We start from the raw sequence: 26,100 nt of genomic DNA, 5'->3' as shown, positions 1-26,100 counted from the left end.
TATTTAAACTTGTTTGATGATCTGAAACATTTAAGTGTGATAAACATGCAAAAAAATAAGAAATCAGGAAGGGGCAAACGCTTTTTCACACCACTGGATAAATTATATTTTTGGAAAATCACCACCAGAGCTGATGCAGGAGACAGTAGTAACTATACAGAATACTCAGAATCGCAGCCCTGAAGCAAATACGTAGGAATTGGCTAAAACCCTCAAGTCCATCAGTTCAAAGATGGAAAGTAACAATACAGGAAATCTCAAAGATAGAGAGACTAACTCAGAGTTAGAAATGAAGGGACAGAGTATGTGTGTGTGTGTGTGTATCACCAGGTGTATAAAATACAAAAATAATAATTGCAAATGCATGTAAATGTATTGGACATTTTGTGGTTGTACTGAATCATGAATTTATTGCAATAAAGGTATTTTAAAAATGTCACATTTATTACAACAACAGTAGCGATGGAACATAAAAAAACTAAATAAAACAATTTAACAAGTTAAAAAATAAAACATGTTCATATTTTAAATATATTCTTCAAATATAACAATAACATGAAATCTGATCCAAATCAAACAAAGTTACAAAAGTCCTCATAACCGCTCGGCTATTGATTTCATCACTCGTCTATATTTGTGATCTAAACAATAAAATACATCGTGTTACGAACATCAGACAATAAAGACATCGAGGCCACACGAGTGTGTGTGTTACAGTGTGTGTGTGTGTGTGTGAGTGTGTTACAGCGTGTGTTACAGTGTGCGTGTTACAGCGTGTGTGTGTGTTACAGTGTGTGTGTGTGTGTGTGAGTGTGTTACAGCGTGTGTGTGTGTTACAGTGTGTGTGTGTGTGTGAGTGTGTTACAGCGTGTGTGTGTGTTACAGTGTGTGTGTGTGTGTGTGAGTGTGTTACAGCGTGTGTTACAGTGTGTGTGTTACAGCGTGTGTGTTACAGTGTGTGTGTCTGTGTGAGTGTATGTGTGTGTGTTACAGCGTGTGTGTTACAGCATGTGTGTGTGTGTGTGTCTGTGTGAGTGTGTGTGTGTTACAGCGTGTGTGTGTTACAGCGTGTGTGTCTGCGTGAGTGTGTGTGTGTGTGTGTGTCTGTGTAAGTGTATGTGTGTGTGTTACAGCGTGTGTGTTACAGCATGTGTGTGTGTGTGTCTGTGTGAGTGTGTGTGTGTTACAGCGTGTGTGTGTTACAGCGTGTGTGTCTGCGTGAGTGTGTGTGTGTGTGTGTGTCTGTGTAAGTGTATGTGTGTGTGTTACAGCGTGTGTGTTACAGTGTGTGTGTGTGTGTGTTACAGTGTGTGTGTGTGTTACAGCGTGTGTGTGTTACAGCGTGTGTTACAGTGTGTGTGTGTGTTACAGTGTGTGTGTGTGTTACAGCGTGTGTGTGTGTTACAGCGTGTGTGTGTGTGTGTTACAGTGTGTGTGTGTGTGTGTTACAGCGTGTGTGTGTGTGTAACAGCGTGTGTGTTACAGTGTGTGTGTGTGTGTGTTACAGTGTGTGTGTGTGTTACAGCGTGTGTGTGTGTGTGTTACAGTGTGTATGTGTGTGTGTTACAGCGTGTGTGTGTGTGTGTTACAGTGTGTATGTGTGTGTGTTACAGCGTGTGTGTGTGTTACAGTGTGTGTGTGTGTGTGTGTCTGTGTGAGTGTGTGTGTGTTACAGCGTGTGTTACAGTGTGTGTGTGTGTTACAGCGTGTGTGTGTGTGTGTTACAGTGTGTGTGTGTGTGTGTTACAGTGTGTGTGTGTGTGTGTTACAGCGTGTGTGTGTGGGTGTGTGTTATTCAGTCACGTGACTCTCCTCAGCCAGCTGCTGCTCTTCATGATCATCATCATCATCAGTGGGGGGGCGAGTACGCTGAAAGAAACCCAGCTACACACACACACACACACACACACATTACGTTAACAGTCACATGACCATAATCACGGCTTCGTTGTGACGAGACTCCCTTCCATAAAAAGAAATCCCACGGGAAGCCAACAGCGGCGCCCTGAGTGACCTACGGCCCCTCCCTCCTCAGACGCTTATACTGCGTCAGCAGACGTCAGCACATGACGCCAGAGAGGCGGCGCTCTACGCACACTGACCAAGCTGCTGCGCTTGACGCTCAGAGCGAGAACGTGTTGGCACAGCAGCATAAAAATAAAATGCAATACGATTATTAGATCATGTGGGTTGAGAATGTATAATTAGTACATAAACCATTTATTACATGTTTATTACTATAATAATAATATAATAATAATAATATGTAAGCCGATATAAGGACTCTTGTCTTACTGTATGTGTAACGCCACGTGTTCATGTGCATAATCATACATCATTATAAAGTATATAATTACAGCTATTTTATACTGTGTTTTAAACATTTTACAAAAAAGAGTCAAATATATATAATATAATGTTTCATATGAGTTTTAGTTGTTAATAAATACATTAATAAACACTAAATAAATGCTTTGATCTCTCCTTAAAACCACATTATCGTGGTTTACTAAGGGTTTATAAAACACTTAAGTTTCTGATATGACAATAGATGTATTGATTGATTGTTACCTTCCAGAAAATGAAGCAGAGCACGCCCAGGAGGAGGAGTCCAGAGATGATTGACAGGATGATGTGGCCAATAGGAATGTCCTTCTCTCCCTCAGGACGCCACAGCACACTGAGCTGAGTCTACACACACACACACACACACACACAGTCTTCAACACCTGAACTCACCACAGAAGTGTGTGTGTGTGTGTGTGTGTGTGTACATACCTGTGTCTGTCCACTCGGCAGCAGCAGCGGCTGGACCTTTGAAGATGCGTTGATGACATCATAGGAGGCGGAGGACACAAGCTCATAGTTCAGGTAGGGAGTCTGTAGAAAGAAGCAGGATGACATCATCACCATCACCTCTGTGTGTGTGTGTGTGTGTGTGTGTGAGTGAGTGTGCATGTACCTCTGTAAGTGTGTGCGTCCACAGTCGGGCCGAGATTCGTACGACAGCACTGAAGCCCCGCCCCAATGCCGTGACATCACACACGAACCTGACACACCCCGTCTCACTGCTGCTGCAGTTCTACACTCGCAAATCAAATATTATTATAGTAATAAATATACACCATATATATTTATACATAATATATTAATTGTACTATATTTACCACAGGTACTATCATCATAACATATAATACATTATTGTTATTGAGTTTACGCTTATAATAATGTAAAATATATGATCATGGTCATATGGTAATATGTAATATACTTTATATAACAGTAATATAATAATAATAATGTTGTACTGTATATTTACCACATGAACAGTTTGACTGTGTGAGTTTGTCTCCTCCTGCTGGATCAACTGAGAAACTACAGAAACACTGGAGGAGTTACCAGCCAGCTGCAGAGAGACAGACAGGTGGGAGAGCGAGACGGGTCAGAGAGAGAGAGACAATATATACACTAAATGAAAACTCTGGAGACGGTGATGAAAAACAACCCGAACCCTCTCGATTAGCCAATAGCAGAACAAGAACTAGCGGAAATCATCCGATCCTTGAGAACAAAAAAGGCTTGTGGATCTGAACACAATGATCAAATACTCAGAGCATGAAATCAAACTGGCCGTACTCAGACTCATCAATACAGTTCTATCAGCTGGAACAAAGGTGTAATAACCCCAATTCATAAATCCGGAGATTAATAGGACCCAAATACCTACCGCGGATCTGTGTCACCTGGGAAAAATATTCTGCTACATCCTTAATAAATGAATTGCCAATTTTCTTAATAACCACAATGATTTGCACAAATGCCAAATTGGATTCTTGCCGAACTCCCTCACAACAGCCCATATGTTTACCCTCCACACTTTAACTGATCAGGAAGTAAACAAAGAAAAGAAAGGTCTCCGCCTGTTTCGTTGACGTCAGAAAAGCCTTCGATTCGGCATGAGGAGCTTTTCTATTGGCCAATTGAAAATGGCATTGGGGGGAAAACATATGATTTGATTAAGGACATACAAAAAGCAAATAAAAGACTATAAAAAACTATAAAATATAAAAGACTGGAGACAAACAGCCTTCTTCTCGCAGGGCCGTGGGTGAGGCAGGGGTGCAATCTCAGACCAGTTCTCTTCAATCTGTGTATTGATCTTCAATCAACGAACTGGCAAATCAATTCCACGTCACCTGGCCTCACCCTGAATGACAGATCAGCGGTCACCTGTACGCAGGTGATTTACAAACAAAAACAAAAACAATGGTCTTTCAGAAGCAATCCAGAAATCACGTTAACAAACACAAAAAACTACACATACCTTGGCCTCAACATAAGCAACATGGCTGTGAAAGACCTCAGAGACAAAGCGAGAAGAGCTTTCTGTCCAATTAGAAGAAATATTAAATCTGGCTACAAACGTTCCAGTTTGTGTTAGAACCTATAATCCTCTATGGCAGTGAGACCTGGGGACCAAAACTAAATCATGAATTTGACAAATGGGACAAACAATGATAGAATCGTTCTGTAAGAACATCCTGCAGGTCCAGCGAAACACGCCAAACAGCCTGTAGAGCAGAACTCGGGCCAACACGTGCCCCCCAGACAAACCATCACACAGTCCAGACCTGTCAGGAGCTGAAGCCAGAGAAGAGCCCCCTCAGCCAGCTGGTCCTAAGACTCTGTCCAGACAGCCTCAGAACCACAACACCGACCCAATCAGACCAAACCAAACTATCAACCAACCAAATAAAGTAAGAGTAAATTTAAATGTTATCTGACCCTAAAAAGAGACTTCACATTAGCAAATGATCTGACCTCAGTACAAACTCCTAACCCGGCCAGATCTTCAGTTAACCTAAGGGGTACAGACACACGGCCAAGTCTTTGTCCTGTTGTTTCCTCGTGTCTTTGATCCTGGTAACCTGTGTTTCTCCTTGTGCCTCAGGATCATACACACCTGTGTACCGTTTGCCTACGAACCTGCCTGCCTGGACTTTGTGTCAACTCAAGCCTGCCAAAGCAGACAACACCACTGAGATCTCAGTCTACACTCGAGCCACTCTGCTATCTGTGTGTGAAATAAACTGGTTGAACTTTGAGTCCTCGTCTGAGTCCTGCTTTTGGGTCCTGAGCTTTCTTAAAACACTACACTCTCTGGCTGTAGAGAAGGGTCGGCACAGACAGAGCTGGCTGCCAGAGGAATATGAATACATATGAATATGAAAACATAAACAGAGAAACTCCCAAATATGAGATGATCACAGCAAAATGTATCCCCTCATGTGTCGACCTGAGGACAGCCAGTGGAATCTGACAAACACAACTATGACTTATTTAAAAAAAAATGTTTTTATATCAGTCACCCTGGTTGGTAGGCCCATAATTTATCTGGTTTATTAAAACCTGACAAATATTATTTGATTTATAAATATTTGAATGATATTTTCTATTAAAACCAGGTTATGTTATAATTTAGTTAATTATAATTCTGTAAATACTTTAATTATTTGGTAATTTTGAATAATTCCTTGCTCTGATACTCACTGCGTGATGGAGGGTCTAATATGGGAGCTAAGCACACAACCACCCAGACCCTCCACAGTCCAGGTACTGACACACACAGTCTGTCACAATCAGAGCAAATGTTGCTATTTTCCTGATTTTATTAATTGCGTTTCTTTTAATCTCATCATTATTATTGGCAATATTGTCTTTTTTACATTCATGCCAATAAAGCACAGTGAATTAAAAAAAATAAAATAAAATGACAGAGCGAGGTCAGAGAGACGGGTCAGCTAACCAACCAGGCTCCCATCAGAACTGATTCAAAACACAAGAGAATTAAACTAATTATGAATCAGTAAAAAGATCTATATTATGAAATTGGCGGCATGAAACAAAAAGCCAAAATAGAGTAAATTGTTATTTGACTCTAAACAGAATATAAATTGGCTGAGTATCTCCAAACAGAGACTGATCCTGACCACATACAGGCTCAGTGAGATACCAAACAGAGACTGATCCTGACCACATACAGGCTCAGTGAGATACCAACTGGCAGCAGAAACAGGAAGATACAGACAGACGTGGCTGCCCAGAGAGGAGCGTGTATGTGGTCACTGCTCGACAGGTAGAGACAGAGATGCTCCTCCTCCTCCACTGTGAGAAGTTCTCTTCAGTAAGAGATTTCCACGACAGGGAAACAGCCCTAACCTGGTCTGTATCAGTATAATTTAGAACCTGCATATGTGACACCTGTGTATTTAATATATGAAATATTTAATATCTGTGAATCTTCTGTAAACTACTTTGGCAACATGTTTTTGTTCATGCCAGTAAATTTACAGGTCAGAGAGAGACAGACAGAGGTTTTGGACCTTGAACGGGTCTATCTGCGATGCGTTCAGGGTTTGGCAGCTCAGTGATTCTTCGAAGGCGTTGGAGAAGACGTAGAGCAGGAAGTGATGTCGCCAGGTGGAGGGGAAGTCCACCATCAGCCGGGCGTTGATCGCAGTAGGACCCCGGTTCCTCAACTACAAACCAAGATCATCAATATCAGCAATATCATCAATATTATCGATATTTTCAGTCTTATCTGTCTGCAGTGACTTTCAGGTTAGCATGTAGCATCCAACTAGTGCTAAAAGAGTTAGCAACAAGTTAGCATCAGTTAGCTTCCTTATTGTTAACAGCAGGTCTAGCTAGGTTAGTTCTTAATACAGCCATTCATTTTCAAGCACTTACCCAGCTCACAGTGGCAGCAGGCTAACCAAGGTAGACTAGACCTCCTCCTAACAAAACACCTCAGATTGAGATCAAGCAGGTCATTCCTACCAGTAACCCCCCTCCAGGTTTCTCCATTACTGAAGTCCCCCAATCGAACTACAAACTGTGAGTCCCAAAGAGACTCCTAGGAGCAAGTCCAGGTCCTATCCAGGAGTTTGGTTCCAGAGAGATGGAACAGGTCAGCCAAACTATATCTCCTGCACCAGCATCTTCCCCACTGGAGGTCTGACATTCCAGATCCCTACAGCCAGGGTCCAACACACCAAGGTCAGCATGTTTGTTAACCGCCAGGCAGCACACCTGACCTCCCCTTCCTGCCCTTTTAGGTCATGGGCCCACATGGTTGTGGTTCCATGTTACTTCTTTGGGCTCTGCCCAACCAGGATGGCCAGATATAGGCCCACCTGTAGCTCCTTTCCCAGGCCTAGTACCAGGAGGTATACTTAATCCGGGCGAGATTACTTCAACTAGAAGGTTCAGATTCATAGAGGTGATAGAGGTGCACCACTTTTAGTCTGGCCCCTCACCTGGGAATAGGAGTTACTGCTTCCAGGGTCCCAGGGTCAAAGGGACCCCTCTGTGACAGTAAGGTGGGGATTTTCAGACAGATAGCCTAGTTAGCCTTCCTCATTCAAACCAATGATCAAACTAGCCAACTTTCTAATTGTAATCAATAGTTCTGACCTTGTTTGCTAGCTTGTTAGCCTCATTAGTCTTTCTCATCATTAACAGTGTGGTCTGTGGATTTCTTTCTTCTAAGTTCAAGTTAGTCTCAGCTGTGAGGTAACAGAACCTGCCTCACCTCATAAACATGTTCCACCAGTGGACCCACTTCCTCTAAACTCCCAGGATGCATTGCAGGCTGCCAGTCAGAGAGGGGCAGGACAACTTCTGGAGGGGAGGAACCCCTGGAAACAGAGAGATGACATCATCATGTTCAGTCTGTAGATTGACTGATGTTTAACAAAGACACAGATCTCAGATGATTGATTCATTACCCTCTGATCTCCAGCGTCGCCTCAGCTTTCACCTGAACTTCAACTGTGACCTCGTTACTGTTTGGATTCACTGTGTTCTTACTTAGAGACAGAAAGACAAACAGGTCAAACAACAGCTGTTTTAACAATAACATCACATGAAACCTTTTCTACGATAATAACATTTAAACTAATAAGAGACAGACAGGCAGAGAGACAGTTTGTACCTCCTGATTCTGAGGTTGAAGGTGATGTGACTCTCCACCTCCTCCAGATGGCCGACACTGAACAGAAGACCTGTCTGCAGCTACAGAAAAAGAGACAGACAATCAGACAGATGGGATGTTCACACAGACAAATACTGGGACACTGACAGGCTGAATGGAAGCAGCTGTTGCAGCTGAGCTACAGAGACACAACAAGGGGAAGTCAGAGTGTACATAAACCCACTGTTTCACTGTTTTACCACACCCTCGACCTTGTTCTGGTATATGGCATTGAAATTTAACATATAATAGTCTTTCCACAGAATCCTTCTTTATCGGACCATTATTTAATAACTTTTGAACTGCTATTACTGGACCACACGCCTATAGGACATCTCTGTACTTGTCTTGTTAGATCTTAGTGCTGCATTCAACACCATTGACCATCGCGTCCTATTACAGAGACTGAAACATTGAATTGGCATTAAAGGAGCCGCACTAAGCTGGTTTAAAACCTATCTATCAGATAGATCTCAGTTTGTACATGTTAACGGTGAATCCTCCATGCACGCCAAAGTTAGTCACGGAGTTCACAAGTTTCTGTGCTTGGACCGATTCTATTCACCTTATATATGCTTCCTCTAGGCAATATTATTAGGAAACACTCCATAAACTTTCATTGCTATGCAGATGATACCCAATTATATCTATTGACAAAGCCAGATGAAACCAAGTAGTTAGCTAAACTTCAGGCATGCCTTAAGGACATAAAAACCTGGATGAACTGCAACTTTCTGATGTTAAACTCTAATAAAACTGAAGTTATTGTAATTGGCCCCAAACTTCTCCGAGACACATTATCTAAAGATATAGTTGCTCTAGATGGCATTGCCCTGGCCTCCAGCACCACCGTAAAGAACCTCAGAGTTATCTTTGACCAGGATTTGTCCTTTAACTCCCACATGCAACAAACTTCAAGGACTGCCTTCTTTCACCTACGCAAAATTGTAAATATCAGGCGCATCCTGTCTCAAAATGATGCCGAAATACTAGTGCATGCATTTGTTACTTCTAGGCTGGATTATTGCAGTTCCTTATTATCAGGCTGCCCAAAATAAGTCCCTTAAGACTCTCCAGTTGATCCAGAATGCTACAGCATGTGTACTGACAAGAACTAGGAAAAGAGATCATATTTCTCCAATATTAGCTTCTCTGCACTGGCTCCCTGTAAAATCCAGAATACAATTTAAAATCCTTCTCCTCACCTACAAAGCTCTTAATGGTCTGGCACCATCGTATCTTAAAGAGCTCATAATACCTTATTACCCGACTAGAACACTGCGCTCCCAGGATGCAGGGTTACTTGTGGTTCCTAGAGTCTCCAAAATTAGACCAGGAGCCAGAGCCTTCAGTTATCAAGCTCCTCTCCTGTGGAACCAGGTCCCAGTTTGGGTTCGGGAGGCAGACACCATCTCCACATTTAAGAGTAGGCTTAAGACTTTCCTCTTTGATAAAGCTTATAGTTAGGGCTGGCTTGGGTGAGTCCTGAACCATCCCTTAGTTATGCTGCTATAGGCCTAGACTGCCGGGAGACTTCCCATGATGCACCTCTTTCCTCTCTCCTCCTCTCCCTCTCCATCTGTATGCATTTTTATCCCATTACTGCATGTTGCTAACTCAACATCTTCTCTCTCCCGTAGTTCTGTTCTTTCTCGTTTCTCTCCTCTCTCCTTCTGTCGCTTTCAGCAGGTATTTCTGCCTCCGGAGCTGCAGAGTCTGGATCTGTGGTTGTGGGCCACCTGCTGCCCCCGTGTTCCTGCTCGACAACTGCTACTACAATTATTTTTATCAGTCTTACTACTATTATCATTATTATTACTATTATTATTTTATTAATATTACCACCACCATTACATTATTATTATTATTATTAAAACATTCAATGTGGAATTTGCATTGTGCTACTGTATGCTCTCTCTCTCTCTCTCTCTCTCAAAAGAGCTCAGCTCTTCTGTACTCGAGAATCAAACTGTGCAACAGGAAGTGAACAACTTCCTCTTGTGTAGTACAGCGACTACATCAGAAAACAACTGTTCAATCAGAGCAGACACCATTTACATGAACTATATTTTTATATCAAGTTTTCAAACATATCACATTGCACTACTACTTATTACTTATATTATTACATTGTATTATTATACCATATTATAATCATCAACTGGTAAACCCACTTGGTACTTCACACTTATTTTATTTTATACTTATACCCACCTGGTACTTAATTTATTTTCTGACCAGTTTTTATAGTGTATTATATTGTTTGCTAGTACTTTCTCCTGTGTGCACTGACGTAAAGGCGAGCTGCTGTAACAAAGAGTTTCCCTTCGGTGATCAATAAAGTATTTCTGATTCTAAAAATGGAAGAAACAAGCATCAAACATAAATTTGTAAAGAGTGAGTGGCGTCAACTCCGTTTAATTTCAATTCAAGTGGCTATATTGGCGTGACTGCATACAAGGTTACCAAAGCATATTAATACAAACTATACAATCATAATAAACACAATAAACAGCTCAAAAATAAACATCCTCTCCAATGGACCTTTTGTTTTTACAGTAATGGCAGATCGCGGAGCTCTTTACATGACTCTGGGTTGCTTCCCTTCTGGCAAATCAATCATTGCTGGTTGACGTAAAAACACATCATTACCGGTGCACCAGGGCGTGAATGTCGCCACAGACATCAGATTAAAAAAATTAAAAAGTTTATACTGCGAAATACAGAGAGATTTACCTGGAGGTGACAGGGTTAATCAGCATTGTGTGAACTCGTTTGACAACAAGGGCTCGAATGTAAGGGATGTTTATTTATATGTAAAAGTCCCGCCCTCTAGCTTTAACGTAACTCAAAGTATCAATGCATGATGTCCAGGTTCATGTTGTTTGGGAACAACTGGTCTAATATATCAGTGCAGTCTCACTCTGCCTTCATTCCCATGAACCAACAATCTCCTCTCAGTGTTCACTGTAGAAGTGTCCAATATATAGAATGGTAAATGACTGGTGATGATTTTCAAGAAATTAAAGAACAGAACTATGTTCTACTAACTGACACGTATGATTTAAAAAAGACACCTGACAGTCTTAATGAGTGTATGTGTGTGTGTGTGTGTGTGTTTGTGTTACTGTGTGTCCTTGTCTCATGGGGTTGCCGAGGTCACAGGTCACAATGACTGTCTGATTCTCCTTCCTCTGAACACACACCAGTCTGTTAACACCCTGCGGACCACAAAGAAAACTGAATAAATATTATGAATATGAATCTCTGTGTGTGTGTGGGGGGGAAGAAGCATTATGTCAATGACTGTCCCCCACGAGTATACTGAAACAAACGTGTGTGTGTGTGTGCATGTTACCTGGCTGCTCTGGAAGTGTGTGTGTTCGGGGATTCGGACCACCAGCTCGGCCTCGTACGCTCCTTCACCCTTATTCTCTGCCGACACCGACAACAACACCGTCTGATCCTCACCGACCAACACACTGTCCGACACACTAACACACACACACACACACAGAAATACACACACACACAGAAATACACACTGCAGTAGATTCCAGTGGAAACAAACAGTAGAAGCTGAATCTGACTCGTTTATCATCAAGCAGAATTAAAAACGTATTCTACTCCGCTGTATTTTGTTGTGAGCTACCTCACTCTACTCGTTTCTCCTCTCCTCTAATTGAACTTCTGCTTCTACTCTAGTGTCATTTATGGCCTTCTACTGCATTCTTCTGTTTTCTATTCAGATATTCTGCTGACAATGACGACTGTGGATGTTTGTAATCATTAATTCCATGTTGATAATGTCTGATGTTTGTTTGTTGCAGGTAATATTTTTTGTTTGTTGTTAATAATGATCTTAGTTTTTATTAATAAAGTTAATTGTTAAAGTTTATTCATGATGCAGTGTGTTTGTTGATGACTCACGGCTCAGCGCTCAGCTTCAGGTCGGGAACACAGATGTTGTCGTCTCCACAGTCCAGAATGATCCTGGTCTACACACACACACACACACACACACACAATATCCAGAAGCCAGGTTAGGCAGGTAATTGAAGAGGGTGTTTACCTGCACTGTAGTAACCTGCTCACTGTAAAAACCACATATACATGCCTGACTTTATTATTTACTGATGAACATGCTTCTCAGTACTTTAACTCATCGTTCTGGAGTACCGACCAGCTGACATCACAACAGACCATCTGATGAACTTTTACAGGGTCTCGCTCTCCTGATGGCTTTAATGTTTTCTGTCGGCATGTTGTTAGCATGTTAGCATCTATCAGATGCAACAACAGTTTTCACTTCTTCCATTTTCATACAAAAGTCAAATTTTGCCTGTATGTGTTGACATGTAGTCAGACTGTCCCATCAGAGCAGCCGAACCAGCAGTCAGCAGCTCCTGTCTGCAGTGGACCCGTGGACGGACAGACAGCTGTCTCTGGATCACTGTGAGACTGAAGGAAACTTAGAAACAGCAGGATTCTCAGGCAGGTTCTGCAGACGCTTTCTTCTCTGCTGTCTCAGCTGGTTTCTGGACACTTAATGTATCAATATCAATATCATGTGCAATAATATATAATAACAGGACCAGCCATGACTTAGAACTGGATTCCCGGGAATGTGATTCCAGAACATTGTTTTGTTTTTTCTTACTGTCTATTGTTTTTTTATCACATTTTTAATTTTATTTTATTTTACTAATTTATCTGACTTTTATTGTTATTCTATTAGGCACTCCCGGTGTTAGCATTTACTCTTTATTTACATTTATTGCTCTATCGTTTTTTATTCTTATGTCATAATTTAATTATCAAGAATGTCGTTCAGGATTAATAAAGTTCTATCTTATTCTGGACGGACATCAGAGACGATGATCTCCTCTGGAAGTATAAGTCACACTGAATGATTCGATATGTGTTTCATGTCTGTGTGTTCAGAGCTGACTGAGTTATGACTCTGATAATTCACCTCCTGCAGTTTCTTGGCCTCCCCCTCAACTCTCCGGTGCCCCCCAGGGGAGGCTTTAGTCTCTGTCCTGCTGAATGTCTGTTACAGACCAGATCCCGTCATTTCACCAGGGTTAAAATGTCGCCCTGAACGATGAGTTAAATTACAGAGTGAAGATTTCACCCCCCACCTCCCCCTGATGTCCATCCTGTCTGAATGGGGCTTTTTGGATGGAATTATTTTGAATACAAGGATGCAATGCTACAAGTACACTCAACATGTGAATTTAAGCATGTTTATGCATGAGTGTCTCTATGTATGATCTATGTTCTGTGTGTATATGTACATTGAGACATTGTTGGCAAGTGTGTTATGTGATGCAGCAGCTTGAAGCCCAAGACAAATTTCCCTGTGGGACATTAATGTATATCTTATCTCAATGATCTCTACGTTCATCTCCCCGGTTGAAATCAGCTTTCTCTAATTCTTCCCGCAATTACGGAAAACTGTTTATGGTTTACATGATGTTTAAATTCCCAGTGCAGGTTAACACATTGACAGTCCTCACAAGTTTAGAAGTACAAACGTGTGTTTGTATGCGTGTGTGTGTCTCAGACTCACCTGTGCAGCAGCGTGTGTCTGTCCATGCAGCAAAGCACGCTGGGTACGGTTGAGGAGGCTGATATCGACAGTGATGAAGATCGGACTCAACTTATCCCGAACCTCCTCTGCAGGCTGCGCGCGCACACACACACACACACACACACACACACACACACAGGTGTGACTCTGTTTGTTTTTCTTCTTATTGTTTTTTTTTTTATGTCACTCACCCTCAGGTAGGCAGTCTGATTAATGCAGGCCACGCCCACCTCCCTCTGAACTATCAGCTTCATCATATCCTGCGGCTGATTGGTCAACAGCAACAGAGTCCGTCTTGCTATTGGCTGCTTCATCCTGTCCAGCTGTAGCTCCACCCCCAGTGCTGCCTCAGCCAATCAGCAGGCAGACAGAAAGAACAAGCTCAGTATAAGTAAGATTTTATGTAAATGATACAAACCTGTGAGGTGTTGTTTACCTGTCTCCTGAGGAATTCTGTGACCAGACACGTAGACACACATCTGGATGACAAAACTGCGGAGAAAGTTTTCTTTAATGAAAACATTTTTCATTTCAGTCTTTAAAAGCTGTCACAGTATTGACATGCAAAACTCTTTCAACACACCGCAGAACCCTGTCAAGGAGACCTATGGAGGCCTATGAAGAACCACAGAAGTCTTTGAAAGACCCCAGACTCTTCAGGTACCCAAGAGTTTTTTTTTTTTTTTTAAAGAATCCTGTAACATAAAGGAATCCCTTGAATCCTTTTAATCCCAAATCGGGATCCCAAAACTCGTTCAACACACCCTAGAACCCTGACAAGAAGCCATATGATGAATGAAGTCTTTCAAAGATCCTGGATTGCCTTCAAGGAATGTTAGAATCTCTGTGCCACAAATGATCTGTCAGTGAACCCCACGATAGACATCTGGAATCTCTTTGAGTACCTTAGGATCCATGTTGAGCAAACCAAAACTCTGAAAACCATGACAAGGACACCAGGAGCCTTATGAAGAATCACATAACTCGTTTAAGTACTCTATAATCCCTCTTGACCACCCCAAAACCTCCAAAGAGCCACCGAGCACAGCAGAACTCAGAACAGTGAGAGTACCCAAGAACTCTTTCCTTCACTTCTGGAATCTCTTGAAGTATCACGCAAGACCTCTACAGTTCAAACCCCTCAATGTGTTTCTCTAATTTAAGTTACAAACGATATATTCATCAACAACATTAATAACATATTAGTCAGTTTATACATACACACACACAATTTACATTAAAACATACTGATGAAGCCTTTAAAATGTTAGTTTGGTAAAATAGTTTGTTAATGTTTGTTCAACCTTTATTTTCCTTAAAATATGGTTCATTAATGTGTGTGTGGTTAGTTAGTTAGTTACCAGGACACAGGTGTGTTTTCTCGATGGCACAGGTTGACATCTGGATTCAGGAAGTCCGGCAGCAGAGAGAGAGAAACTCTGGACCGGATCACTGCTCGGGATCTGAATACACAAACAAATTTCTTTTATTTTTAGTGACATTATTATTAGATGATGTTAGAGAGTAGTGATGATGCTGAGGTTAACTTCTGATGGGCAGTTTCCGAATTGGAGGTGAGGGGGGAACTTAAATGATGATATTAAGCAACCAATTCTCTGTTTTTGCACCACTTGTAGTTGTGAAAAGGTGCTAGACATCGTAGTAGCCTTAACGCTGTGTAACCTTGTCAAAACTCCCTCATGAATTTTATTAATTTTATAAATGTTGAGGTTGTTATTTTTGAGTATTTTATGTAATTTAAGAATACAACAGATTTATAAATCTGGTTGTTGTAAGACTGCATCCGAGTTCAGGTCATTTTCCCTTCAGTAAGTTCGTGCTAACAGTTACAGCAGAATTACTGTATATTGATGTTCACTACATTCAAATGTATGCTTTGTTTTGCACTGCTGTAGACTTGTTATTGACAGGTTGTTTACACACAATAAATAGGACCTGCTTCATTTCTGGTTGAAAGAAAGAGCTGTTGTTGTTGCCTTTGCCTTTTCTGAGTATGCCACCTGTTTGTGTTTGAGCAACACGTTCTCACTCCCAACACGTCAAATACTGCCGCTTGGTCAGTGGCCCTATGTTTCAAAATATGACGCGGTAGGTACCCCTCTGTCATTTCTACATGCACAGGGCTCCGCAGTCAAGTTAGCTATAATAACCATACCATGTCCGGTCAGACTTTCAAAATAAATGTGTCGTGGTTAACATTGTAAACAGTCACACTTTGTTTAGGTTCAGGCACAAAAACAACTTTCTTAGGTTTAAGCACAAAAACTACCTGGTTAGGCTTAGGAAAACATTATAAGTTATGTTACATACCTCACGTAACTTAAGTATGTTACATAAATTACATTTCGTACATGACGTAATTTAAGTGTGTTACGCAAGTTCACTTACGTACGTTACTTAGAAATAATTAGCTTTTGGTTTCACACAGGACTCGAATAACGGTCTCCTGGGTGAAAGTCCTTTAATAACAAACATGAAAGTTTGTTATAAAATCTAAAAGGGAAAACTAAGGGAAAAGCCAGAATTGGCCCACAGGCCGCTATTTGCCTGCCACTGCTTTATGGTGGGCAAGAACTTTGCGACCTCTTCAGGGCTCTAAAAATGACTCTTTAGGTTTAATGGCCTCCTACCTGTAGACAAAAGCTTGGTCTGCAGCCCACGCTCCAACCAGCAGGTCTACAAACACACACAGACAGGTGTCAGAGGAGGCATTGATTATTAATTACTGATTAATGATTTGCTTTAGTGCAGAACTACTGAACGTACCTGGGTATCCGTTCCCATCAACATCAACCCCACCCCTCAGAGTAAAGCCAAATGCCGTCCTGCTCCTAGGCAATGGGCTGTCAATCACCTGGGAGGGCGTAGCTGACAAACCGTTACTGTTGCCCATGTAAATAAATACCTGGCCCTGCCCACTGTCACCTGACCAGGGAGCCCCAATGGCAACATCTGGAGAGAGACAGTCACGGTTGGTGAGTTTTGTTCATTCATTGGTAACCTAACAGTCTTATAGTTATTAGCTATTGCCTCTTTACTGACGGTGGTGGAGCTGTTAAAGCAAATGAGTTTTGGGTTCAGTTTCTTGATCATGGGCACATAGACACAATAACAACACATATCTATGCCAGGAATTGAACCACCAGCTGTGTGAGACACTAGATTCTTGTAGTGACCATAAAACCAGCTATCTCAAAATAGCTTTTTCATGTAGTCCTGCGAATTGCTAGTAGCTAAGATGATGAGCTAAAGCTAGCAGCTTGTCAACCATTTTGGATTTCTCGTCAGTAAACGTCAACTGAACATTTTCTGAACATTCAGACTGTTTAACTGGTTACCGTGGTAACTATCCATGTCCAGATCGCCCAGCACAGCGAGGGCGGAGCCAAACCGCCCGTACGGAGAGAAGCCAATCAGTGACTGGTCAGGTTGGGAGGAGAAGGAGGTGTGTCTTCTCTGCAGGTACAAAACCACCTAGAAAAATGATAAAACTAGCTGTGGTATTAAACTGTAACAGAACTAGCAGTTAACACACTGACAGCGATTAGCAGAGGTTAACACAATAAACATAAAATAACCAGATAAATATATTTCTTTGTATTTTATTATTATTTTATCATGACTGATGGTGAAAAAAAATAAAAATACTGTGTACACTGCAGAGACTCCATAAGAAATGTTTATGAATACTGGTTTAGACTAGTTGAGACTCGTTGAGACTTGTTCAGACTAGTAGAGACTGGTAAAGACTGTTCAGACTAGTTAAACTCCCAGCAGTTAAAAAGAAGCACCCACTGATATCTGAGTAAACAGTGGGCAACACTTTGAACAACAGGTAGATTACAGTCATTTCATTCACATCAAAAGATGTGAACATGATTTTTCAGGTGTGACTATATGAAATGGAAACATAACTGTTACTCATTTACTGCATGTCAGCATGGAAAAAGACACAGAATGAAGAAAATTTGGTTGAAAGTGTAAGAAGAAGAGTAAGAACTTTCTTGGACTGATATTTTCGTACCTGTCCTCTCTCCTGCAGCTGGTCCTTCACCCTGTCCATGAAGAGAGGAGCTCCGATCAACACGTCATCTAAACTACAGACAGAAAGAAACACAGTGCTCGCTTTATTCCTAAAACAATAAATAGTGTTGTATTTATTAGAGATTTAGTTCTTAACATGGTGTTTCCAATGATTATCTGTCTTTCTATTCTCACCCGTCACTGTTGATGTCTGCTACAGCGACACTATGTCCAAAGTACGACGCCACCTACAGGAGACAGACAAACTGTAACTATGTTGTTTTCACATCAGGTAGTTTTTGATGACATCACGCTCTCACCTGAGCTCCCTGGAAGCTGTAGTAAACTCTTAGTGATCCACTGCTCCTGCCATCATAGATCTTCACCTGTTTACACACAGAGAGTAAACTAGAGTCCAGGGGAACACATCAAGAGTGCGATAAAATAACTTTGGATGCAGTGAAGGCTAATTTGCCCTTTACTTTTTAAATAACCTTCTTTCTACTTTCTGGATTAAGAATATGTATTATATAATTCACCAACAGCATCTGTAAAAACTAATAGTCAAAACTTACAATATTTTCAACCTAAACAAGGCACAAGTCTCACCTAGTCTGTGTCATTGTGACTGAAAGTTTAGTCTGACTGACATATTTAAATTATTCAAATGTATTTTAATTTGACTGAATTTCTGAATTTATTTGGACGTTGTCATTGAAGCTGTTTGAAATATTTAATTTTGTTTGTGATTTTGAAGTTATCACCAAGTTGGGATATTTTCAGATTTTGTTTTGATCAGGTGGCCGAGTAGCCGGAGACGCTGCATTTCAGATCAAGGACTGTACGCAGTGAAACATGAGGTTATGTCAAATATAAAAGTATGTCGTCAGCATATAGGCTAATGTTACACTTTTATCTCATATAGGTCACAAGTGTTTGATTAAATGAGCAAAAAGGACATTGGACAGATTGTTTTCCCAAAAACTTAAATTACTTTTATACTTAAAATACTTTTATACTTATGATAAATTTCACACCAATGTTAGCAGCCTTCCAAGAGGACCGAGAAAGATGGAACAAACTACTAGGTTCAAGATGAAAATCCTCCCAAAAATCAGCTTCCTATCAATATAACCCAGTCTCACAGCTTACACAGCGGTTCAACAAACGAACAAAGAACGGGTTTTGGGCTTCATAAGCCGAGCAAAGTCACTTGACTAAAACCAATCACACACTTGTTCTATCATCACAAAGCCTGCAGCGTTTCAATATTTGCGCACTCAAAGTTCGGTCATCCACCTCCCATCCATGTTTTTCAACCGATCTTCCTCATTTCTGATATAAAAGTGTATCTCAGTCCCGCAATGCTGTATCAAAAGTGAAATAGAGTATTACTGTTCCTGCGGTGCTTCGGTCATTCGGAACACCGACCAGATAATCTGAAAACCAAAAACAGTCATTAATAATTGATCAGTGAATGGTTAATTGATCGATTGCTGTGATGTCATTGATTTGATTCTGTTTGTCATCAGTGTCTTATCATCACACATACAAATATTATATTATAATAACCTGGTGTGGAGTCTCCAGTAAGCAGACCACTGGCCACCGAGTACCCTGACAAACAGACACACACAGAACTTCAGTCATTTTCTGTCAGATTTTAGAGAACAGAACTCTATTGTCTTTTTGTCTAATTTTATCTCCTACATCATTCATCACTGGTGTGTTTGTGTGAAGTGTTCTTCAAAGATAAACCAACAACTGAGCAGCTGATTAGATTCAGTTTGTTCCTTTAAGCTAACACTGTAATTTGCTAATGGTAGCCAGTTAGCAGAATTCATTTGGGGGAGTTCATTGTTTGAACTAACAAGTGTCAAAAAATCAGCTGTGGTTTGGGTAAGATATTGCTACAGTGTCACCAAAACAAACAAAGTTGTGAGCACAGTGTTCCTACTGAATTCTGGGAAATGTAGTAAGAGCTGAAAGAAGAATTCATGTAAAGTTCAACACAGGTGTACCTTTCAAAATAAAAGCCCTCCTTCGCCCTACTCACCGCGGTAAAGGTCATAATCTCCCTTCTCTTCTGACTGGGTGATGCCAGTTACATAATGGATAGGATTGTTGCTCTGCCTACTGTTGATGATGTCACTCACACCCACTGTGATGACCTGACCTGAAATCAACATGGACAACAGGGAAACAAGGAACCCACTGTCACAAGTAGAAAATAATATCTACTGCGCTATGTGGGTAAAGACAGGGCCACTCCCCAACAGACTAATCTGAGTTGTAGGCAGAAGTAAACAAGCTTGCTGGAAAAGCTACATGGAAAAAAATAATCATCACTGTAAACCTAGCTATACATCAGGAATCAGATCCCAGTTTGGGTTCGAGAGGCAGACACATTTAAGAGTAGGCTTAAGACTTTCCTCTTTGATAAAGCTCATAGTTAGGGCTGGTTCGGGGTTCAACCTTAATTATGCTGCAAGTCTCTCCTCCTCTCCCTCTCCGTCTGTATGTATTTTTATCCCATTACTGCATGTTACTAACTCGACATCTTCTCTCTCCCGTAGTTCTGTGCTTTCTCATCTCTCTCCTCTCTCCTTCTGTCGCTTTCAGCAGGTATTTCTGCCTCCAGAGCTGCAGAGTCTGGATCTGTGGTTGTGGGCCACCTGCTGCCCCCGTGTTCCTGCAGAGTCTGGATCTGTGGTTGTGGGCCACCTGCTGCCCCCGTGTTCCTGCTTGACAACTGCTGCTACAGTTGTTGTCATTGGCTCTGTTACTAATACTGACATTAGTCCTAGCTGTCATTGCTATTATTATTATTATTATTAATAATTTATTTATTAATATTAACACTACAATTACATTTCTACTATTTTAAAAATTCTAGGTGGTATTTGCATTGTACCTCCCCCAAAACCTCTCTCTCAAAACCTAACATGGCAGCGGCGGATGGCCACCCCCCCTGAGTCTGGTTCTGCTCGAGGTTTCTGCCTTTTAAAGGAAGTTTTTTCTTGCCACTGTCGCCAAATGCTCGCTCATGGTGGGATTTATTGGGTCTCTGTAAATAATATTATAAAGAGTATGGTCTAGACCTGCTCCATAGGAAAAGTGCTGTTATGAATTGGCACTATATAAATAAATAAACCTGCATATAACAATGTAATTTTAAGGATTTCACTTCTTAAGCACTTTGCCACGAAATCTGTCCAGCAGATCCTGTAAAACCTGTTATGTTAAAACAAAGTCAGCAAATGGTATTACAATAAAGGTTATAATCCAGTTTTAACAGACAGTCTTTTCTGTTCTCTAACAACAAACTGAGACACAATAAATCTCCAGACGGCCGACAGCAACTGGATTAGTTTTGCTCAATTCCTGGATACCTATGGGATCATGATTTGAATATTATAAAGAGTTCAGTCTAGACCTGCTTTATAGGAAAAGCACAATGAGATAACTTCTGTTATGAATTGGCGCTATATAAATAAAATTTAATTGAATGATTATGTTATTTGATCCCATAGACACTCAGCAATTGAGCCAAGATAGTCTTATATTGCTGTCTACACCAAATACATAAACAAAGGTCTGTCCTAAGGCATTTATTAGTTTCTGACTCTGGGAAAGTGGGAAAAACAGTAAAATTCATAATTAATTATTAAAATATTACATTAGTTATCAAAAGGAGATCCCATAGAATAGCCTAAATGTGTGTGATTTGGTTAAAGAGACAGTTCAGAATAAAGTATTTCTGATTCTGATTCTGAAAATTCCCCAAAACTACTGTATCTCTGAACTGTCTCTTTAACCAAATCACACACATTTAGGCTATTCTATGGGATCTCCTTTTGTTAACTAATGTAATATTTTTCACTTCCATTCACTGAGCCTCCAGGTGTCTCCACTCACCCTGGAAATAAAAGCTTCCTGGAGCTCCCAGCACCAGCCGTCCATCCTGCAACACACACACACTATGTCGTGTTCATGTCATATCAGAATAATCTTAAGAGTTTCTTTTTGTTAATATATCATAATGACACCTAAGAAACTCTCTTATATCTGACTTAGAGTGTCTGAAAACCAAACAAACATGGCAACATAAGACAAAGTCCATCATTCAACGTAATGAAACCCAAGTTTAGTGGATATAGTGACGTATTGTTAAAACAGTGTTTTAACCCTCAGGTGAGCGACGTGAACACAATGTTCATCTGTACCCTCCAACTTAAACGTTAGCCTCAGTTAGCTTCAACAGAAGTGACTCCACCCAACACCACCTTACCTTCGTGATGTCAGCGCTGAAGCCAACCTCACAGTAGCGCTGGTCGTTTCCTTGGCAACAAGAAAGAGAAATGAGACCTGGTGCTTGCACTCGTTCACTCCTTCCTCTCTAACAGACACTCAACAGTGAGCATTTTGTGAGATTTGTGTGAGCAGATTGTGTAATTTTTTTTTACATTATATATATATCTATATATATATATATATATATATTAAACACACTCAGAACTCAGACACTCAAAATGGTGGACACCGTGTCATTAGTGATCTGTAAATCAGTGCTAGCTAATGAGATCATGTGACAGGTAAACTGCTGCATGTCATCATTAATGACGGACCGACGAAACTTCAGCTGTAACTCTTACTGCTTTGCATGTGTTTGTAGTTGTCCTCCATCATGATTCCTCTGCAGGGGGAGAAGGAGGTGGAGCTTCCTGTCGTCTGGTCCAATAGGAGGCAGTTCCCCACAGGTGTTTTCCCTGATTCCGCCCCTTGCTTCTGAACGTTCCAATGAAAGAGCGGAGCACACGCCTGACAGGTAAACACATTAAGACTCAGGTGGTTAACAGTGAGAGATTTCTCATCCATCCGACACAAAAGAGGCAGATGGATGATCTCGTGGTCTTGACTCTATAGCGCCACCCTCAGGACAAACGTTTTTTGCACCACTACTCTTTGAGTGACGAGCACTTTTAATAAACTGAAGGTGAAGATACTAGTAAGACTCTAAAGGTGTGTTCAGACAGTGTCATCTAACCGCTGGATTGTTTGTTTATTCTCCACAAACAGCTAATGTACCGACTGTACAGACGTTAGCTGTAAGCTAGCTAGAAACAGACCGACTGTTTCCTTTCTGTATGTTCATGAAGCTTCAGGACACACAAGAATTTTCCACTCAAGTTCAAAAATCTTTGTATATTTGACTCAGTTGAAAACGTCCTTTTTTAAAATAAAACCGCCCGAATTATGTTTTTTTATCAACATAATGATATCTGCAAAATGTTTACTGGCAACATATTTTCTTGGTTTTCCTACAATAGCCACTCTTAGCAATGACATTATTATTAAACTTTTTATGGTTCGGGTTCAGGAAAGATGGAGGTCTTTATGGTTCAATACCGAACAAGTCAAGACTTGAAGCAGGACGTTTTTACTTATTCAATACTGAACCAAACCGCTAGTAGCACTTTACACTGTGGAGCTCCTTTTACATTAGAGGAAGCAACTCATAACTCTGATTCAGTCTTCTGACTTTAATGCTGCAGTTAGTTTATATTCCTGTTTAAATTCAGTCACCTGATTGGCTGCTCACCAGCCTGTGTGTGTGTGTGTGTGTGTGTGTGTGTTCTCACCAGTAAGTGTGTGTTGCTGACTGATCGAACTGAAGCTCCAAACCACTGCTGACTCTTAAAGGTGTGAAAGAACAGACCAGCGCTGTTGTAGTCCTCATCACCTGCGACAGGTACGACAATCAGTCCATCCACCAATGTCTTCATCAGAGATAGGAACTGAGACCAATGACAGATCAGAAATCAGAAACTCACCTTCCAGGTCAAAGTTGATGATGTCACAGGACCCGCCGCCAGGTGACCAGGGACAGAGGAACACACCCCCTCCCTCCGTCACTCCTGATTGGCTGGTGTTGGCTTTGGGAGCTCCAATGACAACAAAGGACCTGCAGAGGACACAGAACATTCACATCAAAGTGTCTCTAATGCGGGTTGACCCCTTTAATCTCCTCAAGTACCCCAAGAACGTCTTCAGTGATGTCAGAAGTTCTTCTACAAAAAACACATAACTTCTTGAAAAACACCCAAGAAATTATTCTTCAGAGACCCCAGAACTTCTTCAAGGACCGCATTAACGAGCAGCAGCTGAAGAATTCAGATGTTATTTTTAGCGCTTAGCAGGAGAAGGGGGTACCTAAAGGTGTTTGTTAAGATCTTGTCAAGATCTCCGGGATTTAGAAAACCCCCTGAAAACCTCAACATCTATTTGACATCTATAAATATCAGCTAATTAATATGTTTGACCTCTGTGGCTCCTTTCGGCATTTAACTCCTTATTTCTCCCAAAGACAAAATTAAACACAAATAACACAAATATTTTAAGTAATGATTAATCTGTGCTTGGATACATGTTCATTCTGCAGATTATTACTTTAGTCAGCAGGAGTCTTACATGTGGTAACTAGAGTTAAGGAAGGCTCCGGTGTTAAGAAGTTACTTGATGGGTAAGTTAAGGGATAGGATTAGTTAGTTAAAGATTCTTAAGCAGTTAATGTGTGGTTGATGGTAAGAAGTTAGTCAATGGGTTAGTAGATTTTATTTAGGTTAAGTTAGTTAACTTACCCTTGTTGGTGGTGTTAGTTAAGGGTTTATTAAAGGTATAATTAAAGGGTTCTTACGTGTTGTTGAAGGTGTGAAAGTCAACAGAGAATCCAAATAGACTTCCTGTCGTTCCGCTGAACATCACAGCTTCATCCAACAAGTTCAGACACATACACACACTCACACACAGCAGCTCACACACACACCTGATCACACACATCCCACCTGTCTGTTTGACACACATCCCACCTGTCTGTTTATCTGTCTCACTGTCGGACTGTCTGTGTGGAGACTGAAGCACTTCCTCAGTTAAATAAACCCCTGTGTGTGTGTGTGTGCACGTATGTGTTTGTGTGTGTGCTCTGACAGATGATTGACAGCTGGCTATGTTAGTTTAACCACATTGTGCTGCTGTTTCCTGTTGATAAAAGCTAAAAATAAAAGCCTGATAATCTGTTTCTCTGGAGTTTTATTTTGTTCTGCGTTTGTGGTGAGTTCATGGACTTCGCTCCTGTCTGTTGATTTCATACTGACAGCTGGAAAAGCCTCAAACTTTTATCGTTTCATTAAAAGGACTGAAGACAGTAACACGGCAAACCAGAACAAAGAATTACGGAGACAAAGTAATGACGATGTCCTGTTAATATGACTATTTACAATATTTACAGAGACAAAAATAATTTTATCAAAATAATTTACATCAATGATCTACCTAATCTGTGTAATCCAACATCTTTATATATTATATAAATATTATATAATATTTTATCTCCAGATGACAACGATGTAGTTTACTGTCGCTGAAACCAGAAACATTTATCTAAATGCCTTAAAACATCACTGTGGCTACTCTATATTAATTTAATATTCAAGAAATCTCATATTTAGACTCAAACCAACAACATAGTCCATTAATAAAAGGCTCAGTAGTTTCCTCAAACAGCTGCTCGCTGTAGTTTCTATCAGACCAACAGGAGGAAACAGAGCATCTGTTGGGGACTATTTCCAGCGGCGGATGAATCCACATGTGGTGCTGTAGTGAGTGTTTGGGGCAGCAGGACGGTGTGTGTGGGACGGAGTCAGAATAAACTAGTGTGTGTTCACGGTGATGAAGGTGCAACAGTGCGGCTCACTGATGTGTTTTAATAGTTTCTGGACAACAATGGAGCTCTATGGCTCAGGAAGAAGATCAATCAGGCTGTGATACTCCCACACACACACACACACATACTTGTTAGCTGATTCATTCACTGCTGGTTTGGGGAAATTATTGAATGTCAGACCGATAGATTAACTGTTTTTGGAAGATCAGCTTGAGGTCAGACGTCATAAATAAAGCTGATGGAGACGATGTATTCAGATGATATGAAAAGATTTTAATTGTCAGGATTAATCAGTTTGTAACATCAAAAGCTTCAGAAAAACACATATGATTGATTTTCAATATAATACAGAATAATTGCCCAGTACCATAAAACTTCAATTAATAGCCCAGGCTTTTATTTGCTTCAATCACTGAACGCAACCTGCCAATATTTGGGACAGGCCTTTAATTCCTTTCACGCAAAACTCTTGCTCAGCAAAGACAGAAAATGCTATCAAATTATTTATTCAAACCAACATGAATATTACTAGTGTAAAAATCCTTCATTTGATCTTGCTCCGAGAGACAGCACATCTAGGCCAACCTTGTGCAGAGAGAGTAGGTAGCCTATCTCAGGAAGGATGAAAGCCAAAGGTTACTGTAGGACGGTGTGGTCCCTCATTCGTCCAGGGGTGTTCTATCGTAGAAAAGGTTTCAGTCG

General features: G+C 40.8%; 1 protein-coding gene across 2 annotated transcripts; it reads right to left on the bottom strand.

Moving 5' to 3' along the window:
* Nucleotides 1–1,437: 1,437 nt before the first annotated feature.
* itga2b (integrin, alpha 2b) lies at nucleotides 1,438–24,600 on the bottom strand. 2 transcript variants are annotated; one of them, XM_044182254.1, is made up of 32 exons: nucleotides 24,373–24,600; nucleotides 23,510–23,640; nucleotides 23,318–23,418; nucleotides 22,331–22,496; nucleotides 21,967–22,016; nucleotides 21,594–21,639; nucleotides 19,732–19,851; nucleotides 19,248–19,292; nucleotides 19,071–19,114; nucleotides 17,996–18,061; nucleotides 17,871–17,923; nucleotides 17,677–17,749; nucleotides 16,991–17,126; nucleotides 16,419–16,604; nucleotides 16,283–16,328; nucleotides 14,993–15,094; nucleotides 14,068–14,123; nucleotides 13,823–13,974; nucleotides 13,611–13,724; nucleotides 11,966–12,033; nucleotides 11,394–11,529; nucleotides 11,164–11,256; nucleotides 7,997–8,076; nucleotides 7,791–7,871; nucleotides 7,595–7,700; nucleotides 6,384–6,539; nucleotides 3,320–3,406; nucleotides 2,963–3,082; nucleotides 2,779–2,880; nucleotides 2,572–2,691; nucleotides 1,772–1,884; nucleotides 1,438–1,485 (listed from the first exon to the last, which is right to left on the bottom strand). In XM_044182254.1, exons 1-31 carry the CDS (start codon nucleotides 24,537–24,539, stop codon nucleotides 1,792–1,794), a joined length of 3,096 nt encoding a protein of 1,031 aa, XP_044038189.1. In that variant the 5' UTR covers nucleotides 24,540–24,600; the 3' UTR covers nucleotides 1,438–1,485; nucleotides 1,772–1,791. The 2 variants fall into 2 exon arrangements, with proteins under 2 accessions (XP_044038189.1, XP_044038187.1); XM_044182252.1 differs by lacking the exon at nucleotides 1,438–1,485 and having other exon boundaries at nucleotides 1,696–1,884.
* Nucleotides 24,601–26,100: the final 1,500 nt, after the last annotated feature.

The sequence above is a fragment of the Siniperca chuatsi genome, linkage group LG21 (assembly GCF_020085105.1).
Source record: "Siniperca chuatsi isolate FFG_IHB_CAS linkage group LG21, ASM2008510v1, whole genome shotgun sequence".
NCBI lineage: Eukaryota > Metazoa > Chordata > Actinopteri > Centrarchiformes > Sinipercidae > Siniperca > Siniperca chuatsi.
This window is presented reverse-complemented; position numbering and strand designations above follow the sequence as displayed.